The 20,581-nt window shown below is 34.3% G+C and overlaps 1 protein-coding gene across 1 annotated transcript in view; it reads left to right on the top strand.

Annotated features, from left to right (window-relative positions):
• The window catches only part of ASCC3 (activating signal cointegrator 1 complex subunit 3), a 257,401-nt gene that overhangs the window by 124,178 nt on the left and 112,642 nt on the right, over positions 1-20,581 (top strand). The window contains exons 15-20 of the mRNA XM_081093991.1: positions 7,484-7,675; positions 7,987-8,211; positions 11,454-11,573; positions 14,057-14,221; positions 14,751-14,837; positions 15,686-15,862. Of these exons, the coding sequence (XP_080950117.1) occupies positions 7,484-7,675; positions 7,987-8,211; positions 11,454-11,573; positions 14,057-14,221; positions 14,751-14,837; positions 15,686-15,862 (966 nt within the window). The remainder of the gene's footprint in view (positions 1-7,483; positions 7,676-7,986; positions 8,212-11,453; positions 11,574-14,056; positions 14,222-14,750; positions 14,838-15,685; positions 15,863-20,581) is intronic.

Raw genomic sequence — 20,581 nt, 5'->3', positions numbered from 1 at the left:
ATGAGACTCTTTTTAAGGGGCATAGAAAGTAGCATTAGCATTTATTCTTATTTCTTTTCTATTAGGTTTAAGTATATTTTGATTGCAGCTATTTTTGTTCCTGTGTTTTAAGATGTATTTTAGAGACATAGAGTAAAATTTTTACAGCAGATTTATACATCTTTTTAAGGAACCATGCTGGTTGGGAAAAGTATATTAATTGGAATGTTGTTGCTCTCACATTTGAAAATACTTTAAATACTCTAAAGATATATAGATTAAATAAGTAAGGTTATTAAACATTAGTGGTACAGGGATTTATATTGATAAACTTTTAAGCTCAAAATCACATTTCACAAGGTGATTATTTTAAAATTGTATTTCAGCATTTATTTAAGGACCTCCAAATGGATATAAAGAATACCATTTTAGATAAGAACTCTTTGCTAATTGGGTACTCTCACTGGAATGCTAACTTGTTTCTAAATTGGCTTGTAGAAATATCAGGGAAGCCCCTATGAGAACCAAGACCATCTTTGAAGGGATGACATGATGTGGAACAGAGAATATGGTACTTCCTTTCTCCCAAGTAAAAATGAATAATTGGCATGGCCAAAATGACATGGGAATTGGTTATGGCAATTAGGCTAGTCATTGTGAATTGATTGTATACACATGTGCCTCAAACTGTTTATAGTGGTGGTCACCCTGTGAATATTTACTCTGTGAGTATTTACTGAGTGTACTAGTAAGCTATGTACCAGTCACTCTTGTAGATCAATAGGTCTCAAGATAAGTAAACTCTGCTGTCAACCTGATTAAGTGGATTGAGGGAGACATGTGTTGTGCCAGTCAGGATTCAGTAAAGAAAACAAACCACTCTAGATACAGGTTAAGTAGAAAATAATTCTGTAAAAGAAATTAGGTACTTATTAGAATGTTGGTAAGATGGGAGGAGTAGAAGTCAGTCCCTGAAACTGTTGCATTGAGAGCCAGCCACCATGATGGTGATCAGGCATGGAGAAGCTACAGTGGCCACAGATGCTTTTCAACATTTGTGAACACACTGGAAAAGCAAATGTTGAGTAGATAGTGCATCCATTATTACTTTCAGCCCCCATTTCTCCAAGATCTTGCCCGCCAGCAAAAGACAACAATAGGAAGATGCTTTCCTCTTCACTTCCATTGTCTAACTCTTGTGTGAGGTCACTTAATTAAAAAATGGATTTTTGCATCTAGGACTCTGACTATAAGAGATCTGGGAAATATAGGTTTTACCTTCTGGCTCATGCAATACAGGAAGGCCGAGCAGGAGAGTTGTACTGATTAATATTCTTTGTTTCAATTAGGAATGGAAATATATTTAGGAAGAATAAGTACCTGCCTGTTTATCCTATGGAGCTTAGGTTCTGACACAACAGAAAGGTTTATTAGTTAATTAAATAATTTATTTTAATTGAATTTTTAATAAATAATAAAGAGGGACAAAGTACTAAGATAAAGTGAAATTGGGGCATCTGATCTAGACTGGTGTTAGAGGAAGCTTAGCTAAAAAAGTGACATTTAAGTTGAGATTTGAAGGTTAGATAAGACAAAAGTGAAAAGTATTCTAGGAAAAGTTTAACACAAAAGAAAAAATATAGCACTTTGAAGGAGGTAGAATTCATATCCTTGAGTAGAAAAATAGTACAGAGGGTAAGGAATTGAGTCAAGAGCAAAAAAAAATACCAAGATCATTGGTTCCCATCACTTGTTTCTATGCTAGATATCAAAATCAGACTCTCTGAAACTAAGGGACTACAATTTTTAACATGATCCTCAGAAATGATTACAGCCCATTTTAGTTAATCCAGTGAACAGATGACTAATGGGTTATTTGCTGAGAATGGGGAAAGACAGGTTTAGCATTGCAGCTTATGGCTGTTTTGGCATAGACACCAGAGGTCCAATTTTAGGTTTCTCTATGAACAAGGTCTAAAGTGGAATAAAGCTTTAAAACAGAAGAGAAGGGGTGGGGAAAGGTGTCCTATTGTATTCTTTAGATCTCTAAACTCCTGTGTCAGAAGAGAAGCCAGGTACAGTGGGGCCTTGACTTACGAGTTTATTTTGTTCCGAGACCGAGCTTGTTAAGGAGCTCGATTACTCAAATTACTCTGTCAACTCAATGCAAAAAATCCGCCGAGAGACAGCTGGTATCTCAAAAAACTCGTTAGTCGGGACACTGGTAAGTCAAGGTCCCACTGTATTGGTTTGTGCTCCTAACATGTAGCAGGTCCACCATCTTACACTGATTAACTTTAGAGCCATTGAGTGATAAAAATAGCACTTACCAAAGATGAGGACTTTATAATACTTTTTCTAACATTGAGAAAGCATACTGACTGATAATTGTGGGAAAGAATGGTATCATTTGGGAAAAAATATTTGCCTCCTCCTAGTTAAATTTTAGTTATTATAATGGCAAATATTTTTTCCTAATGGATTTGAAATGACCCACATTGAAGCATACCTTATCAAGATAAATTACCTCATAAGGCTTACAAAAGTCACTATAAATTATTTATGCAATTCCGTCATGCTCTCTCATTCATCTGTATCTCAGCTGAAGGTCTTGTTGCTTCAAGTGTGGGAAAAAAAAACAAATTTATTCTCCTATAATATCCTCAGTTGCTTGCTCAGTCTTTTTTTATCAAGTTTTTTAATCATGTATTTGTGTTAATTTGGAAGTTAATTTTTGGAAGTAGTTATGTTTTAACCGTATTCATTTTTAAAAGTACTCACACTGATTTTCCATTTCCTGGGTAGGAAGATGATTTGTAAAGTCATGGAAGGAAGCCCTGAATACTTTCGCTGGGAGAAATGAATGTGGTACCGTCTGTGTGCTAATGGATTATCTTAGCAGTCGCCCATTCCATTCTAGTTTGACTGCCTATAAAGCCTTACATGTGAAGTTCACTTGTGAAAAGTGGAAATTTAAAGCCCGAGGGAAGCAAGCTTAGACAATTCCTAAACTACACATACCTGACTCCCTTTACTTTTCACGGCCGGTGTTCTTTTGGGCTGAATTTCTGTGTGTAGAAACACTTATCCAGTGAGTATAATATTGGATCTTGAATGGCCTCCTTAGAGAACCCCATGCTCTGTTCAGTGAATGTGAATAAGATGAATTGTATCTCTGCAGCTGTTCAGAGGATAGCAAGGCCTGGATTCCAGGTAAACCAGGTAGAAAGCAGTGATAATTCAGATACTTTAGAAAGCAGCAGGTATCTTGTAATAAATTTAGCTTCATAAGTCATGGTCTTAACCATCTCTTCTCCATTCATTTCTCCAGAAAAAGCTCCTATTAAAAAGTTTCTTAAGTTTATATTTCTTTCAAGGGAAGATTTTGTACAACTGCTGTTGTATGTGTTTGCCTGTGAGTTTTAGTGTAAACAAATTGAATAGTGTTAGACACACTTTTATGTTTCTTGCTCTTTTCACTTAATAATATGTCAAGGCGATATTTCCAAAACAGTAGAGAAAGATTTGATCCTAAAAACACCTTCTTTTAACAACTGCACAGTATGCTACAATGTGGACATTTTCATAATTCATTTACACAGTCCCTTCTTGATGGATACTTTTGTTGTTTCCAATTATTTTTTTTACTACGGTCTTAGTGCATGAATTCGTGCACCTTGAAAGGAACTGTGGGCTGCGAGGCTATGGTGGGCACAGAGATGGGTCTCAGCCCATCCTTCATGCCCCTGCCAAGCCCCTCCCACCGCAGCCCCCAGTCCCCTGTCTGCTGGCAGCCCCGTGCCCACCGCCTCTGCTCCCATGCACTGACAGTGCCAGTCACGCTCACACCCGCTGATGGTGTGGAGCAATTGGGGCCAGAACCAGCAGCGGGTGTGAGCGGGGCCAGTGCTGTCAGCGGGTGCAAGCGGTGGCTGTTGCCCTGATCGCCCCTCAGGAGCAGGGGGAGGTGGAGAAGCTCTCAGGGGCGATCGGGGCCGACACCAGGCACTGACAGCGGGTGCAAGCGGCGGCTCCAGCACCGGCAGCAGGTGTGAGCAGGACCAGCACCAGCAGCAGGTCTGAGCAGTGGCTCCGGTGTTGGCAGTGGGTGCGAGTAGCTGCTGCCAGCCCAAGTCGTCCCTCAAGAGCAGGGGGAGGTGGAGAAGCCCTGAGGGCAATCGGGGCCGGCAGCAGGTGCAAGCAGCGGCTCCAGCGCTGGCAGCAGGTGTGAGCAGGACCAGCACTGGCAGCTGGTGAGAGCACCAGGCGAGGCTGCGGCACGCGAGAGCAAAGTATTTTCAGTAACCACCAGAGGCTTGCCCCAATGACAGCGACTGGCACCCTGCCTTGGACTGGAATCCCTGTACACCTGCTCCACCATCCCATCATGGCCGACGCCTGCCATGTTTTATGCATGCCCCCTGGTGGTCAACACATGTCATAGCGACCGGTTGTTCGGTTCAGTTCTACTTGGTCTATTTGCATATTAGGGTTTTATATAGAGAGACTAGAGGCCTGGTGCATGAAATTTGTGCACTGGGGAGGGGATTGTCCCTCAGCCCAGCCTGCACCCTCTCCAATCTGGGACCCCTTGGGGATATCCGACTGCCAATAAACCTGGTCACCCCTAACTTCCCTCCCCTGCAGGCCTGAACCCGCCCCCCCCCCCCCCCCCCCCCCCCGGTGGGATCAGGCCGAAACTGGAACTCGGACATCCCTCTCACAATCCGGGGCTTCTGGCTCCCAACCGCTCACCTGCCTGCCTGCCTGATTGCCCCTAACAGCTTCTGTCTGCCAGCCTGATCACTTCTAACCACTCCCATGCCAGCCTGATCGCTCCCTAACCGCTCCCCTGCCGGCCTGATTGACGCCTAACTACCTTCCCCTGCCGGCCTGGTTGCCCCCAACTGCCCTCCCCTGCAGGCCTGGTCACCCCCAACTGGCCTCCCCTGTAGGCCTGATCGCCCACAACTGCCCTCCCCTGCCAGCCATCGTATGGCAGCCATCTTGTGACAACATGGATGTGGCCATCTTGTGCGAGGCCTTGATGGTCAATTTGCATGTTACCATTTATTATATAGGATTGTTAAAAGTGCTGTAGTAAATGTTCTTGCTCATACTCTTGATAGTTGCAAGTATGTCCATTGGGAAAATGTCTAGCAGTGGAATTTATTCATCATGGTCCATACATTTAAAATTTTAATAAATGGAAATGAATGAATGAATGAATGAATGAATGAATAAAATTTTGGTGATTTCAAACTGCCCACTAGGGAAACTGTTCCAGTTTACACTTCTTCAAACCATAACTTCAAGGAAGTTACGTTGCCCACATAACTGGGCCGTGTCAAAGTTTTTAAATTTATGACAGATTAATAGGCAAAAAAGTGATACTTCATTATTATTTTAAATGGCATTTCTTTATGTGAAACTGAGCACTTTGTATATTTGCCATTTGATTTTTTTTCCCTATAAATTGCATGTTCCTACCCTTGGACCATTAAATTGCATGTACTGACATACATGTTACACACATTTGTTTTTTCTCATTAAACTTTGTTTTTGATTTGTTTACATATATTTTACCATGCTGAATTTTTTTCAACCTAGTTGTAGTCTTTGGGCTTTGTCTTGCTTATTAAGGCCAGCATACTTCATCCATGATTTCCTCCAACCCTTTTCAAATTTAACTTCTATTAAATTTTTAATTTGTCCAAAACTTATTCCATATGGTAATGGACCGCTCATCCTTTCTGAATACTCTGTTGATTTTAAAATTTGGTATAACACACAAAATTCTTGTATTTGCCTGAGTCAGTTTCTGGACTTTCTGTTCGAGTTCATTGGTGTTACTGTTTCTTCTTCTTTGGTGTCAAACTGTTTTGCTTATTCTGTTTTTACAACATGTTTAATACGTGGTTGGGATAAGCATCCTGATCATTCCTCAATTTTGGATTTTTCCTGCCATATCTGTGCATTAAGGCCAGGACAAACTTAATAGTCCTAACACGTTCCTCTCCTTCATGTCCTGTTCACCATCCTTTCCTTTGTGCTTCCTTTATAACCTAGTTTATGTGATATTTCTGTTTCCCCTGCCTCCACCTTCTCACTTGATTGTTATAGTAGCCCCATAGCTGCTCATTCAGTCTCTGTTCTTAACACAACCATGAAGTTACCTCTCTAAACATAAAATCAAATACTGCTCTTGAAACTTGAAGAAGACAGTCTTTTTGTGTACCATATGTGTTTTGTTTGGGATTCGGTCTCAAAATGTATAAGTTGTCATTTACTTGGCTGGCCACTAGATGGTGGGATTTGTTAATGTATTACCATCCATTATATACCTGAAGCAGATTTCATGGAGTGCTATTTCCTTAGATTATATTCTTAGTTAATTGTTATTAACGTAGACATTTAAAATTTTAAGTGCCCTTAGAGATAATCACTGTGACAAAGTCTGCACTAGGACCTCTGACCCCTGAAATCCCACTCCCTGCCCATGGAGTGTCCTTTACATAAAACTATGGAAAATTGTTTCAAAGGAAGCTATTAAAATGTTTGTAATAAAAATTTCAGAGCAATAGCACATAAGCGCAGGATGTGATGTCCAAACAGAAGCTTTGATTGTGTAAACACTTGTGTTAATCTAAAGTCTTTAATTTTGCAGAAAAATTTTCTCTTAGTTGTGTGGTGAGTCGTCAGTGGATTTTGTAAAATCTGCTTTAGCACTTATGTAGGCTGTGAATAAGTGGACCAAATCCCATATCTGAGCTCAGACCAGATCAAAGAACAGACACCAGAAAGGAAGTTAGTATATTCAGGGCAGATATAAAGTTGAGCTAAGACAGGTGGCAGTGCCCTCCCATCAGAGATCACCAGGAGCACACCTGTAGGTGAACACAGCAGGCCTGTTGGGTCATTGCTATAGGAAAGAGTTCATGCCAGGAGGAACCATGTGGCATCCCAGTGGCAGGGGAAGGGCTTCCAACGCAGTGAGTCTGGAATAGCAAGTGTCACCCTGAGGTGCATGTGGATTTGTCAGGAAGAGGAGAGAGAGAAAAGCCGGCCCTTGTGGCTGGCCGAGGAAGTGAGTCTAGTGGATGGGTATGATTTCTGTAGGGCCCTGTGTTGTCAGGACTCTGGCTTTTACTCTGAATGAGGTAGAAGCCACTGAGATTTCTGCTTATTTTAATGGAGTTCGTTTGGAAGGATAGGAAACTGGCAGTACTGATTGATTGCAATAATAGAACACCTGTGTGAAAAAGAGACCTGCTTTTAACTTCTTCCCTTTTGGATTTTGTGTCATGTTCAGGATTGTATAGTTTTTAAAACAGATATAATTTTTAATAATTTTGTCTATAGCATTATACACTAATATTTAGTAAGACCTTAAGATGCTTAAAAATAATTTTATTCTCGTCAATAAACTCATTCAATAGAAAAGCCAAATAACAATCCCTTTTAAATGCTAAACACTTTTATATTTTGTTTATTTCTACTGTAGGTGCAAAAGTCAAGAAATAGGCAACTACGAGAATTATTCCCAGATGGCTTTAGTATTCATCATGCAGGAATGCTTCGGCAGGACAGAAATTTGGTTGAAAACTTGTTTTCTAATGGGCACATCAAAGTCCTAGTCTGTACAGCCACATTAGCCTGGGGCGTCAATCTTCCTGCCCATGCTGTTATTATTAAGGTAAGAGCTTACCTTCTTTTGCACATGGATTTGTGGTGTCTTAAAACAAACCTGGGGATTAATTTGTTTAGAAAAAATATTGTGATTTGGCTGCTTCACTGACTTTGAATGTTATTTATATTAGGTCAGAATTATTTTCTCCAAAAGAATCTAGTTTATATTGTGAAATTTTAACTCTATCACAGATGATGAAAGGATTACTTAAAGTACACTTTTGAGATTTTGCCTTATTTGCCTAATTTCAATATCAGCTCATCAGGATTATATTTGTGTGTGTTTATGTAAATTTTTATTAACTTTTCATCGTCTAGGGAACACAAATCTATGCTGCAAAAAGAGGCTCCTTTGTTGACCTTGGAATATTAGATGTCATGCAGATATTTGGTCGAGCTGGAAGACCACAATTTGACAAATTTGGGGAAGGAATCATCATAACAACACATGATAAACTCAGCCATTACCTCACTTTGCTCACTCAACAAAACCCAATTGAGAGTCAGTTTCTGGAAAGCCTTGCAGATAACCTAAATGCAGAGGTAAGATCTAATGAGTAAAGGTTGGCAAAGAATCATTAGCTGCAAGAATGACTAAGTAAAATAAATTTTGTGTTGGTTGCTCTTTTGAAGTATTTAGGATGATAGCTTATGACATTACATAGTCATAAGTCACAGCAAACTGAATAGCAATATTATTGATTAGTTCAGAGCAGTACACAGTGCAAACAATAACTGATAGGAACTCATTGCTAAAAAACTATATACTTTTAAATTACAAGGCTTTGTTATAGGATAGAAATATAACTACTTTATATTCATAAAGTACTTGTTAGGTATCTCATTTTCAGAAATGTCAACTCTAACCAGGTGTTTTTCTTTAAAAGAATTTTTGAATACGTATTATGTGCTAGGCACTACAGTGGTGGTTTCATATACGTTATCTTAGTTACATGTGTCTCATCTACAAGATTAAGGAACTTTTTGAGACCATGGCCTATATTTGTTTCCATACTCATTGTGCTTTGTGTAGTTCAGTTTTGTACTGACTTATTATATGATTATTGAGGTGAATGGAAACATTTCAAAAAATACTGTGGAAAATATTTTATAAAAGGCTCTTATACTCAAGTGGCCACTAGGTGACAGTAAATATTTACAGGTAAATTTTAATTTTTGTCACTAGGTGGCACTCTAGGATTAACCTCTGAATATGATGTGTTTCAATTCATAAGTTTCAATTCAATTTCCTGGGTAGTCTTTTTCTTTTTGGTGAATATTTAGAAGACTTGCACTACTTAAACCAATCTTTGATACCTACTTCCTCCTTTCTTTTTAATCTTATCATTAGTGGTAATAGGTATTTATTAATGTTAATTTATTGAGTCTGATTTTGAAAAATAGCAAGATTATTTTTTATAAAATTTTCTACTTAGGAGTTTCATATTACTTTAAAATATCTATAGGTCATAAGGGAATTAACACAGTTTTGACTGTCAAATAATAGAATCACAAGTGAGGGACACTATTAAACTAGTTTCTTTTACCTAAACAGACTAGAAAAATGTTTAACTGTCTTACTTGAAAGTATTTAGGAAGTGTTTAGCCAACTCCTTCATTGGCTAAATTGTAGTTTTTCTTACTCTACATTTTGTGAAAATCTTACAGTTCACATTTTAGGAAATGTATGTCTTTACTTCTATTGTGAATAATTTATTTAGTCATTTGTAAATATGTTAGTGAAGTTTATTTTTTCCAGTTTTATGGAGATGTAATTGACATATGACATTGTGTAAGTTGATACATGTATATATTTTTGAAATGTTTGCCACAGTAGTTAGTAAACACATCCTTTACCTCACATAATGGTCATTCTGTTGTTATGATGATAACACAATTTTCAAGTACACAATACAGTATTAACCATAGTCATCCTGGGGTACATTAGATCCCCAGAACTTATTCTTTTTATAACCGAAAGTTTGTACACTTTGACCATCTCCCCATTTCCTCCTTCCCCCAGCCCCTGGCAACCATTCTCCATTTCTATGAGTCCTATGTTTTTAGATTCTACATATAAGTGAGATCATATAGTATTTATCTTTTTCTGTCTGACTTATTTTAAGTTAGTATAAATTTAAAAGTCAATTTAAATTATCAAAGTCTGCCTTATCATTTTTTTGGTCGTATATCTACTTAATGGCATAGTATGGTATTACATTATAATGTTATTTATATATTGCTATAGCTCCTCTTCAACTAAAGATAGCTAAGCATTCACATAGTTATTTCACAAAATTGGATACAAAGAATTTATAATATGAAAATGAAACAAACAAAGGTTTTTATTTTCTTTAATATTGAGTACTAAAATGAGGGATTTTTTTCTTCAAAAATTTAATAATTTAGGTAGGGAGCATCTCTCCTCCTTTGATTATAGTATGAAAGGTGAAAAATTTTTTTTCAGCTACATGTTCAGGAAAAATTATACACTATGAAGGTGCACAACTTGGATTTATTTTTAAATTAAAATGAGCACTTTGATTAAAAACAAAATGACTACCTATAGGCCCAGTGGCTAAATAAATATATTTTTCAGAAAACTTCATTCTTATTCTGTGTTAAGAACTATTTTCTAATAATTTCATTTTATTTATTATACAAATGTTATGTATTGTTGTGATTTTATTTGGTTTTATGAAATTAATATATTATAGTTACATTAAAATCTCATTTGTGGAATATAATAAACAACATAAATTGATGAACAAAAATAGATCCAGAGACACAGAAGCATCAAACAGACTGTCAAACCTCACAGGGAAAGAAGGGGTTGGGGGAAGGGATTAAGAGATCAACCAAAGGACTTATATGCATGCTTATAAGCATAACCAGTGGACACAGATACTAGTTGGGGTGAGGGTATGTGCTGGGGGTGGGAGTAGTCGGGGAGAGGTCAATGGGGGGAAAAGGAGACATATGTAGTACTTTAAACAATAAATAATTTAAATTTTAAAAATGCTATGTTAAAATTATATTTTCTTTCACAATATAATCTAAAGAATTATCTAGTGGTTATTATAATTCAAAGGCATAAATATCTACTTTTTTCATAAGTTATATTTATCAATGAAAAATTAAAACCATTTCCCATTCTTGTATGATTGTTAAAGTGTATATTTTATTAATATGCATAAATCCCAATAAAATCTGCTTTGTTATTGTAGAAAGGATTGCATTTTCCATTTTATTTATATTTATTTCCGCTAGCCATCCTGCAAATGGGTATCCTTAGAGGCAAAAGCTACTGTCATGCTCTCTATTGTTTTGGTAATGACAATGCACAAAAACACAGTAAAGAGGGATAGAATTAACCATATTATGTTGTTTTCGTTGTGGTGCACCTACATTTAAAATTTCAGTAGTATGACCACATAAAATAAAACCAAAAGGAAAAGGAAGCAAGAAGAAAAATGAATACCAAAATATTTTTAATGCTGTACAGAATGAAACTTCATTTATGGAAAAATAATCAAATGCCATAAAATTAAGTAAGTTCAGTTTTGGAAAATAGCATTTCTAATGTACTGTTCCCAATTAAATGGGGCAGGGATGATTTTTAATTAATTTGAGAAGTGTCATGTCCAATAATCATGGTATATCTTTTAATTACAGCATAATGATGTGTTTTAAAAACTCAACTTTTGACAAAGTGCTCTTTGATGTAATGTTTATATTTAACTTTAATGGATTCATTTAATTTTTGTTATATTTTTGACTTGCAGATTGCTCTGGGAACAGTTACTAATGTGGAAGAAGCAGTGAAGTGGATAAGTTACACTTATCTTTATGTACGGATGAGAGCAAACCCATTAGTATATGGCATCAGTCACAAGGCTTATCAGGTAGAAAACTCATTTGTAAAAAAAGCAAAAGAAATCAAACCTTTTTTTTAATTTCTGTAATCCTTTCATGGTATGAAGATAAATATTTGCTACTCTTGCCTCATCTGAAAAGAGTTAGGTAGCTGGAAGAAAAACAAAGAGCTTTAATCTTTTTTAGGAAATACTAAGGAAAATTAAATTTCCCCCTACAATTATTTCACTTTACTTATAGTATCTCTTTTCCCACTGACACTAATAAGTTCATCTTTATACTATTATCAATTTATCATTCAGATGTATTTTCATTTGATACTAATATTTTGCTGTGATTTTTTAAAACTAAGATAAATTTAGTTTTTGGAATGGTCCAGACATGAGAAAACTTATGGACCACTGTTAATAATATCTTGCTATATGCAATCTGTTCTCTTATCAAGTTCCTCTAAGCCCTTGTTCCCAAATTAAAAGGTAGCACTGATGAGTTATTATCTTAGTGGTTTGGAGGCTGACATCAGTTCTGTGCACATAGACTGCAAATGAGATGCATGTTGTAGCAGCTATTCCTATGAGCTCTACAGTTGTGTGGTCCACATGGCTTACAGATTCTGTGAGACCTTGTCTTTTCTTTAGAACTCAGCTTTATACACTGTAATGCTTCCTAATTACAGATAGAATCCAGTTGTTCTCTAATGAAAACATTATTTCACCATCATCATATGGTTATTCACTAGTGTTAATTCAAAATTATCAAAGAAACTGAATTTGACTTGGAATGATAGTTTTACTGCATTAACTAGTAACTTGGTTTTTATTTATATTCTGTTGTGTTTGCAAAGCAGTTGCCAATCTTGTTTTTTTTTGTGTGTGTGCTTTTAAAAATTTTTTTCTTTTTCTATAAAGTAGATTTGACCATGGGAAAATTAAACTTAAGATTTAGGAGGAAAAATACAAGAAAAATAGCAGCAACAACCAGTTCTGAAGCTGCTGATCTGAAATCATTAAGTTTTTATACATAGGTTGATCGTAATTGATACTTAACAACCTTTCTTTTCAGTTAAAATATTTCTTCTTTTATAGCCAAATCGTTCTGTTATAAAATATAGGTGCATTATAACCTGTAAACTTTAAAAATTTTAAAGAATATGACTCAAGCTATTTTCATTACAAATATGGGTTTTGTGAAAATAGTCAATGGCACTGTGAAAATATACTGAAGGAGTAAAAGAAAACAAAACATGACATGTAGTTTCATGGGCTAAGCTATTTATTTCAATTCTTGACATAAGATAGAAACATCAATTGATTTTTAAGTACCAGGTTAATATCAGAAGTCATTTTTGTATAATTTTCCATTATAAGGAAAGTGATTTTTTTTTCCTTCTCAGATACATGGTTTTACTACTTTCACAGTTCAGAGAATCTTACCTTTCTATTTTCTTTAACTTATGTGTTTTCATTTTATTACTCAATATGAATTTGTAACCACAATACCCATGTAAACTAACACAGACCATGTAGTTTAACGTATTTTCAATGGTTTAATAATATGTGATTGATAAAATGTTTTCAGAAGATGAACCTGACACATACAGTGCATCACTTGTAGCAAATATTTAAGACTTTGTATTTGCTAATATTATTTCACACTCTATCTTACTTCCCTACAGATCATTTTCTTTGCCTTGTTTTTCTGATTTTTAGATTTATTTTAGCTGTGTTGTATTCTCCCCTCATTCCTTTAAGGTCATATTCTACTTTATTGCTCATGACCAGAGAATGATCGTTAGGACCTGGCTTGTGTGCATGTGTGTATGCATATCATATAATAACAAGAATATTTGTTAATAAATGTTCTTTCTGCTGAAAAAATATCTGATGTAATAGTTTCAAAACTATTCAAAATTTATGGTTTTTTTACTCTTTGCTTCTTTTATTATTACAGGAAAAATGGGTTTTCCTATCGGCAGTTATGAAAACTGCTAGAACACTAAAACCATACTTTTGAAAGGATAACTGTATTTATTTTTGTATACTTTTACTTTGACAGAGGAAATCATCCACACTATTATTTCTCCAAATACTGATAAAGTAAAAACATGGTTTGATATTTGAAAATCCCTGTTTATTTAAGTGTGGGAGTAAGAAGACAATAATATTTTTCTTATAGTTGATTTTTAATCTTCATAGTTTTAAAGATTTTAAGAATTAAAATCCAATTAAGAATTTTGGATTCTATAATATTACTATCTGAAGATAACATGCAGATTGATAAATGCCATTCAAAGCAAATAAATTTTGGGTTACTTGGTTTACTTAATGGCATAAAATATTTTCTAGTTATGTCCTAAATGTATAAATATGCAATTCTTTAAAATTTGTAATAAAGAAGTTTATTCTAACTAAAGCATCAACAAAATTTAATTTTCATAAATAGGTATATGTAATTCTCTAAAGAAAAATGACTAAAGAAATATTAAAGTGTTTATATATTTTTTTTCCTGTAGATTGACCCAACATTAGCAAAACATCGAGAACAGTTGGTCATTGAAGTTGGACGAAAATTAGACAAAGCTAGGATGATTCGTTTTGAGGAGCGAACTGGATATTTTTCCTCAACTGATTTGGGTAGAACCGCCAGCCACTTCTATATTAAATACAACACCATTGAGGTATTAAACTGAGTCGAAAAAATACAATATGTTTGTTTTTAGATGTCAAAATATAGTATTAATGCTAAATAGCAAAAGCTGTTAATAGAATAAAATGCTTTTGGCATATGAATTCAATAAATAGACTCAGTAAAGACAAGAAGAAATCAGATTTTAAATATTCATGGCCCCCTTGCCATCCTGGTCAATGAGTGGGTCCGAAGCAGTAGACTTGGAGAATGGTAGATTTCCATATGCCCATGCTGAAAATGAGCCAATACTATAATCTTATGATGGACATTTTTTTAGCTATCTAAAGTAGATTTTGTTAACTGATTTTATTGCTCTTTAGCTGATTATATTTTAACAGTATTTTTTAATCTTTGGTAGATAATGCAATGATTTGGAATAGCATGCCACAGACATTGTAACTCTGCATTGCCTAGGGCTCAAATGTTATTTAAGAATGAGTAATTTATAGTCAGGTTTTTAATTTAAAGTATTTTACTGGACCTTCTATTTTAATCATATATAACACTTACTTTGGTAGACCTTCAATGAACTTTTTGATGCTCATAAAACAGAAGGTGATATCCTTGCTATAGTGTCTAAAGCTGAAGAATTTGATCAAATTAAGGTAAGTTTACTTGAAGCTTGAATCAAATGCATATAACATATATATATTCATTCATTTATAAAACCTCATAAGTAATTGTTATTCCTGATACATCAGAAGCTGTATGACACTTCACATTTGGAGTACCAACAATATTCTTCCATTTATCAGCAATTCCAGTATCCTAGATTATGATATTATGTCATACCTCACATCATTCTTTATTCTTTACTGCAAGTCAAATATAATTTAAGTAGGTTTTGCAGTAATGAAACTGGTGGAGAATATAGTATGTAGATATTGGTTTATTTGCAATGTAAGGTTCACTAAAGAAAATAGGAAGGATATGCATGATTCAAACTTAGATCTGAATATTTCTGTACCTGTATTATAATTTAATCTTATTAACAGTGAAAACTTTTATACTTTGAGTCATAGTACTTCACAGCTTTAAGCTCTGAATGTGTTCTATCATATAAAAATATATGACTGTAATGAATGTCTTTGGAGATAATTCAAGTTTGCCCTAATCTATTTGGGCAGAGGTTTTACCCTCGTCAAATAAGAAATGAAATCTCATCAATTGAAGGATGGTGAGGTCAGGAGATCTAATTTTTTGTGGCATATCAAATTTTTATATGTCAATGGCAACTTTAATATTGGTGATGAATAATAAAATGTAATTGTATCAGTCTCAAGATAATTTCTTATTGTATATTATTAGCTACCTGTGGAAAAAATTAGTTATTTTAGCATATAGAGGACATGTTTAGTTATAGCAAATGGAAACTTTAAAAAAAAAACCTGCAGTATGGTTCAATTTCAGTAAATCAGCCCAAATAATAATGTAAAAACATTGATTCTTCCAGGTCAGAGAAGAGGAAATAGAGGAGTTAGATGCCTTATTAAATAATTTCTGTGAACTCTCAGCTCCTGGAGGTGTAGAGAACAATTATGGGAAAATAAATATCCTACTTCAAACTTATATCAGCCGAGGTGAGATGGACAGTTTCTCTCTTATATCAGATTCTGCATATGTTGCACAGGTAAGATTATTATTCTCTTCCCATTTTTTCTCCCTTGTTTACTTTTAAAGGTTCAAAGAGTTACTCAGACTATACTGTGACTATACTTATGACATGCTACTAAATTACTACTTTATCTTAGAACTGATTCTGTTTAATTTGTACATCTTTTATGCCATCCATTTATTAGATCAGGAATGCGAGTGGAATTTGGTGTTAGTTTGGCTCTTTACTATTGCTGTTGTTTTTATTTTTGAGTTTAAAAAATATCAATCTTACTTTGCTTTAAATTATAAAGTGTATCTCTTTTAATTACAAAGAATATACTTACAAAGGGCAATAATAGAATAATATTTCAATCAAAAAGAAGATTGTGGAACTATTGTAGCTTTTCCCAAATGCTAGAAATATAAACAAAATTCTTTGCCATTAAATAAGGCTTTTATATATATGCCTCACACCATATATTTAGTAAGATAAGTCTCTGATAAAAAATTTTTTCTTCCCATCGATACTTAAAAATTGATGACTGAAAGAAAATTATTCCTTAAATTATAGCTTATTAAATTAATAAGTTTAAAAAAATACCATAGTATAAAATGTTGTAATACTTATGTTTTTATATTCAGGCCCCCATGTGAAATAAAGTAGGTTATTTGTTGCATTATTTACCTTTCAAAATGAAAGGTTTTTCTTTATAGATATGTTTTTTTAAAAAGTACTTTCTACTTCAAAAGAATACCATTTTTTTCCACCCCGCTGGTATGGCTCATTGTTTTGAGTATCAGCCCATGAACCAGAAGGTCATAGGTTCCATTCCTGGTTGGGGCTGTGGGCAGCCTCGATCCCCAGTAGGGTACATGCAGGAGTAGCTGATTGATGATTCTCTCATCATTGATGTTTCTATCTCATTCTCCCTCTCTCTTCCTCTCTGAAATCAATTAAAAAAAAAATGTATGTGTACGTATGTATGTGTGTATATATATATTTTTTTTTTTTTAAAAAAGAATGCCATTTAAAAAATGTTTTTATTGTATAATGCCTCTTCTGAGTTAAGGAGAAATAATAGCTTAATCTTACTTTAAATATAGAAACTATTCTGTATATCTTACGCTTGAAATTTTGTTCAAAGTCTCAGTATAGAAAAAGTATTTTTATATTAGATTTTATAAACAGCCATGAATACTCAGCAGTGCTTTGATATAACTATAAAATTAAGTATTTACAAACATGAACCAAGATATATTGGAAAACTATTTGAATGAATGCTGTAACTTAATCAATGTAACTAAGATACCAGCTGATGATTTCATACTACATAAAGTAAATGTTAATGTTGTGGAAGCTTCTTTTCTTTTTTTCCTTCTTGGGTAAGATGTTTCTGCCATAGAAGAATTATACATATTCTCTAAACCTTATAACTTCTATAGACACCATTGTTTCTAACTCCTTTTATTTATCTATTTTTCTGAAAAATAACATTGTATTTTTAATTTATATTTCCTATAGTTATTGATTTGACTAAAATGTGAAGCTTTACTAGGTTCTAGATAAATAATTTGGCCACATTTCTGCTTGATTCAAGTTTATAAAGATATTATCAGAGACTGATATGCAAATTGCTTTACAATATAATATTTACTATTTCATCATGTTTGGTGCCCAGAAAGTCAATATCAGAACATTATGGATATATCTCAAAGCACCCCTACTTTTCTTAAATAGCTGTTATGGGTCTGTCATCCTTGAATTCATTAGGTAAATCACTGTGCAGTTTATTTATAGTTTAAGTGTAGGCCATCATTAGTTCCACAAGCACTCTCTTAGCTCTGTGAAATGGTATTTCCTTCTCTGTTTCTGAAACTTTATTCTCTCGGTCTTTAAGATAAATCCTTGGCTCAGGTATCCCATGATTTTATAAAGAAATCTAGATTTAGCTTTTCTAAACTGTACTTATCAAAGACTTTTATCATTATTTCCACCCAATTTATATTATTCCAGATAAAATGTCTTATTGTCACATGGGATTTCTCCTTCCATTTATTTTACTTTTAGGAAACAACTATGGGTTCTGAAATTTAAAACAAAAATTTATATATTTTCACAGTGGAAAATTAGCTTGGCAGTTTTTTTTACAAGAGTTAACTAGGAATTATGATTTTAAAAATCTATTTGATAGACACAGTAATCTAGTGTTCATTTCATTTATCATTCTCTGGGCCTAGTAAGAGCCATCTTCAGATTTGTAATGGATATCAGAATAGATGGATATCCTCTTAGTTCTAAATAACATTTCTGTTTTTAAATTTCTAGTACTGAAGTAAAATAGTTGATTGTCAAAAACAAATACACATTTCATATAACATGTAAAACTAAAGCCCATAACTCACAATCATAATTTAAAGCTGGATCATCAACTCCCTATTTAAAATCTTTACTCTTTTTTATCTCTTTTTATAATTTTGACCAGATTTAACTTCTTTCATTTTCAAATGCAGACATCATTAGATGTTGTAAGATGTCTTCAAGTTCATAATTTTCAAAACAATCTTCAGTAAAAAAAAAAAAAAAAAAATCTGCAAAGTTAATGATAGAGGGAGGAAGATAAAACAAATGGAAACTAACTGTACAGATGGGATAGAAAGTTTCAATTATTGTAACTTTCTATATGTCTATTAATGAAGTTATTCTCAGACCACTAAATTTAGAATCTTGGAGCAAAGTTTAGAATTGTTTAGACCTGGCTTTGAATTAATACTCTGGCACCAACAATGTGTGAGGCCTTGGCCAAATTATTAACCTCACCAAGCTTTAGTATCTTTATCTACAAAATCATATAGGGACCTGTCAAATGCAGTTGCTATTAAGAGTAAATAAGATAATATATTGCTTAGTTTAAAGGGAGTCAGTTATATGGTAGTTACACTCATCAATATTTCTTTTGTCACCTTTTTCTCACTAATTCTTATCTCCGACTAGATCCCAAAGTTTTCCTATTTCTCTAAATAGCTTTGTAAATTTAATCATCTCACTGTAATAGCCTATCATACAGGGTGTCCCCCAAAAAATGTATGTATACTTCAACAGCTGGTAGCTCAATTTTGAAAATGAAATATATGTGAATAAGCACTCTTATTAATTATTCAAAGTGTGTTTATACATATTTTTAGGACATCCTATATTCTAGATGGCCTCAACAGCCTCCTAAATATGTTGCAGTCCTTTTGTCTCTTCCTGTTTCATTCCTATTTAGGGGGTGTAAGGTGGAGCTTCCTAAGAACTTGGAAATAAGGCTACCTTCTGAAAGTTAAACAGGATGGCATCCAAATACAAATAAGGGAGGTTATTTATTCTTCCATAGAAATAATAATTAGGTTTATATGAGAATAGATGTTGCCTACAGTTAAAGGATGCAACTTCACAAACTTCTTTTGAACTGAGTCTGAATGATAAATTTATTGACAGATTGAAAAGTCCAAAAAGAGATAGAGGAAGACATAAACAAATGGAAGAACATACTGTGTTCATGGATTAGTAGAATCAACATCATTAAAATGTCCATACTACCCAAAAAAATCTATAGATTTAATGCAATCCCCAATAAAATACCAATGACATATTTCACAGACCTAGAACAAACTCTCCGAAAATTCATACAGAATAAAAAAAGACCCCGAATAGCCACAGTAATCTTGAGAAAGAAGAACAAAGTTGGGAGAAATCACAATACCAGATATCAAGCTATATTACAAAGCCATGGTTCTCAAAACTGCCTGGTACTGGCACAAGAACAGACGTATAGACCAATGAAACAGAACAGAACCCAGAAATCTACACAAGCCAGTATGCTCAATTAATATTTGAGAAAGAAGGCAATTGCATACAATGGAGTCAAGACAGTCTCTTCAATAAATAGTGTTGGGAAAATTGGACAGATACATACAAAAAAGTGAAACAAGATCACCAACTTAAACCATACACAAAAATAAACTCAAAATGGGTAAAGAATTTAAATGTAAGACCGGAAACCATAAAATCTTAGGAGAATCCATAGGTAGCAAAATATCAGACATTTGTCATAGCAGTATCTTTACCAATACAACTCCTAGGGCAATGGAAACTAAGGAGAATATAAACATGGGAATACATCAAAATAAAAAGCTTCTGCACAGCAAAGGAAACCATCAACAAAACAACAAGAAAGCCAATTGCATGTGAGAACATATTTGCCAATGTTATATCCGATAAGGGCCTAATCTCCAAAATTTACAGGGAACTCATACAACTTAACAAAAGGAAGGTAAACAATCCAATCAAAAAATGGGCAAAGGACTTAAATAGACACTTTTCGGAAGAAGACATACAGAGGGCCCAGAGACATATGAGAACATGCTCAAAGTCACTAATCATCCAAGAGATGCAAATCAAAATGACAAGAAATACCATCTCATACCTGTCAGAATGGCTCTCATCAACAAATAAACAAATGACAAGTGCTGGTGAGGATGTGGTGAAAAAGGAACCCTCATGCACTGCTGGTGGGAATGCAGACTGGTGCAGCCACTGTGAAAAACAGTATGAAGTTTCCTCAGAAAATTTAAAATGGAATTCCCATTTGACCCAGTAATCCCACTTCTAGGAATATATCCCAAGGAACAGAAACACCAATCAGAAAGGACATATGCACTCCTATGTTCATAGGAGCACAATTTACAATAGGTAAGATTTGGAAACAGCCTA

Source organism: Myotis nattereri (assembly GCF_964212035.1).
Source record: "Myotis nattereri genome assembly, chromosome: 6".
Taxonomy (NCBI): Eukaryota; Metazoa; Chordata; class Mammalia; order Chiroptera; family Vespertilionidae; genus Myotis; species Myotis nattereri.
This window is presented reverse-complemented; position numbering and strand designations above follow the sequence as displayed.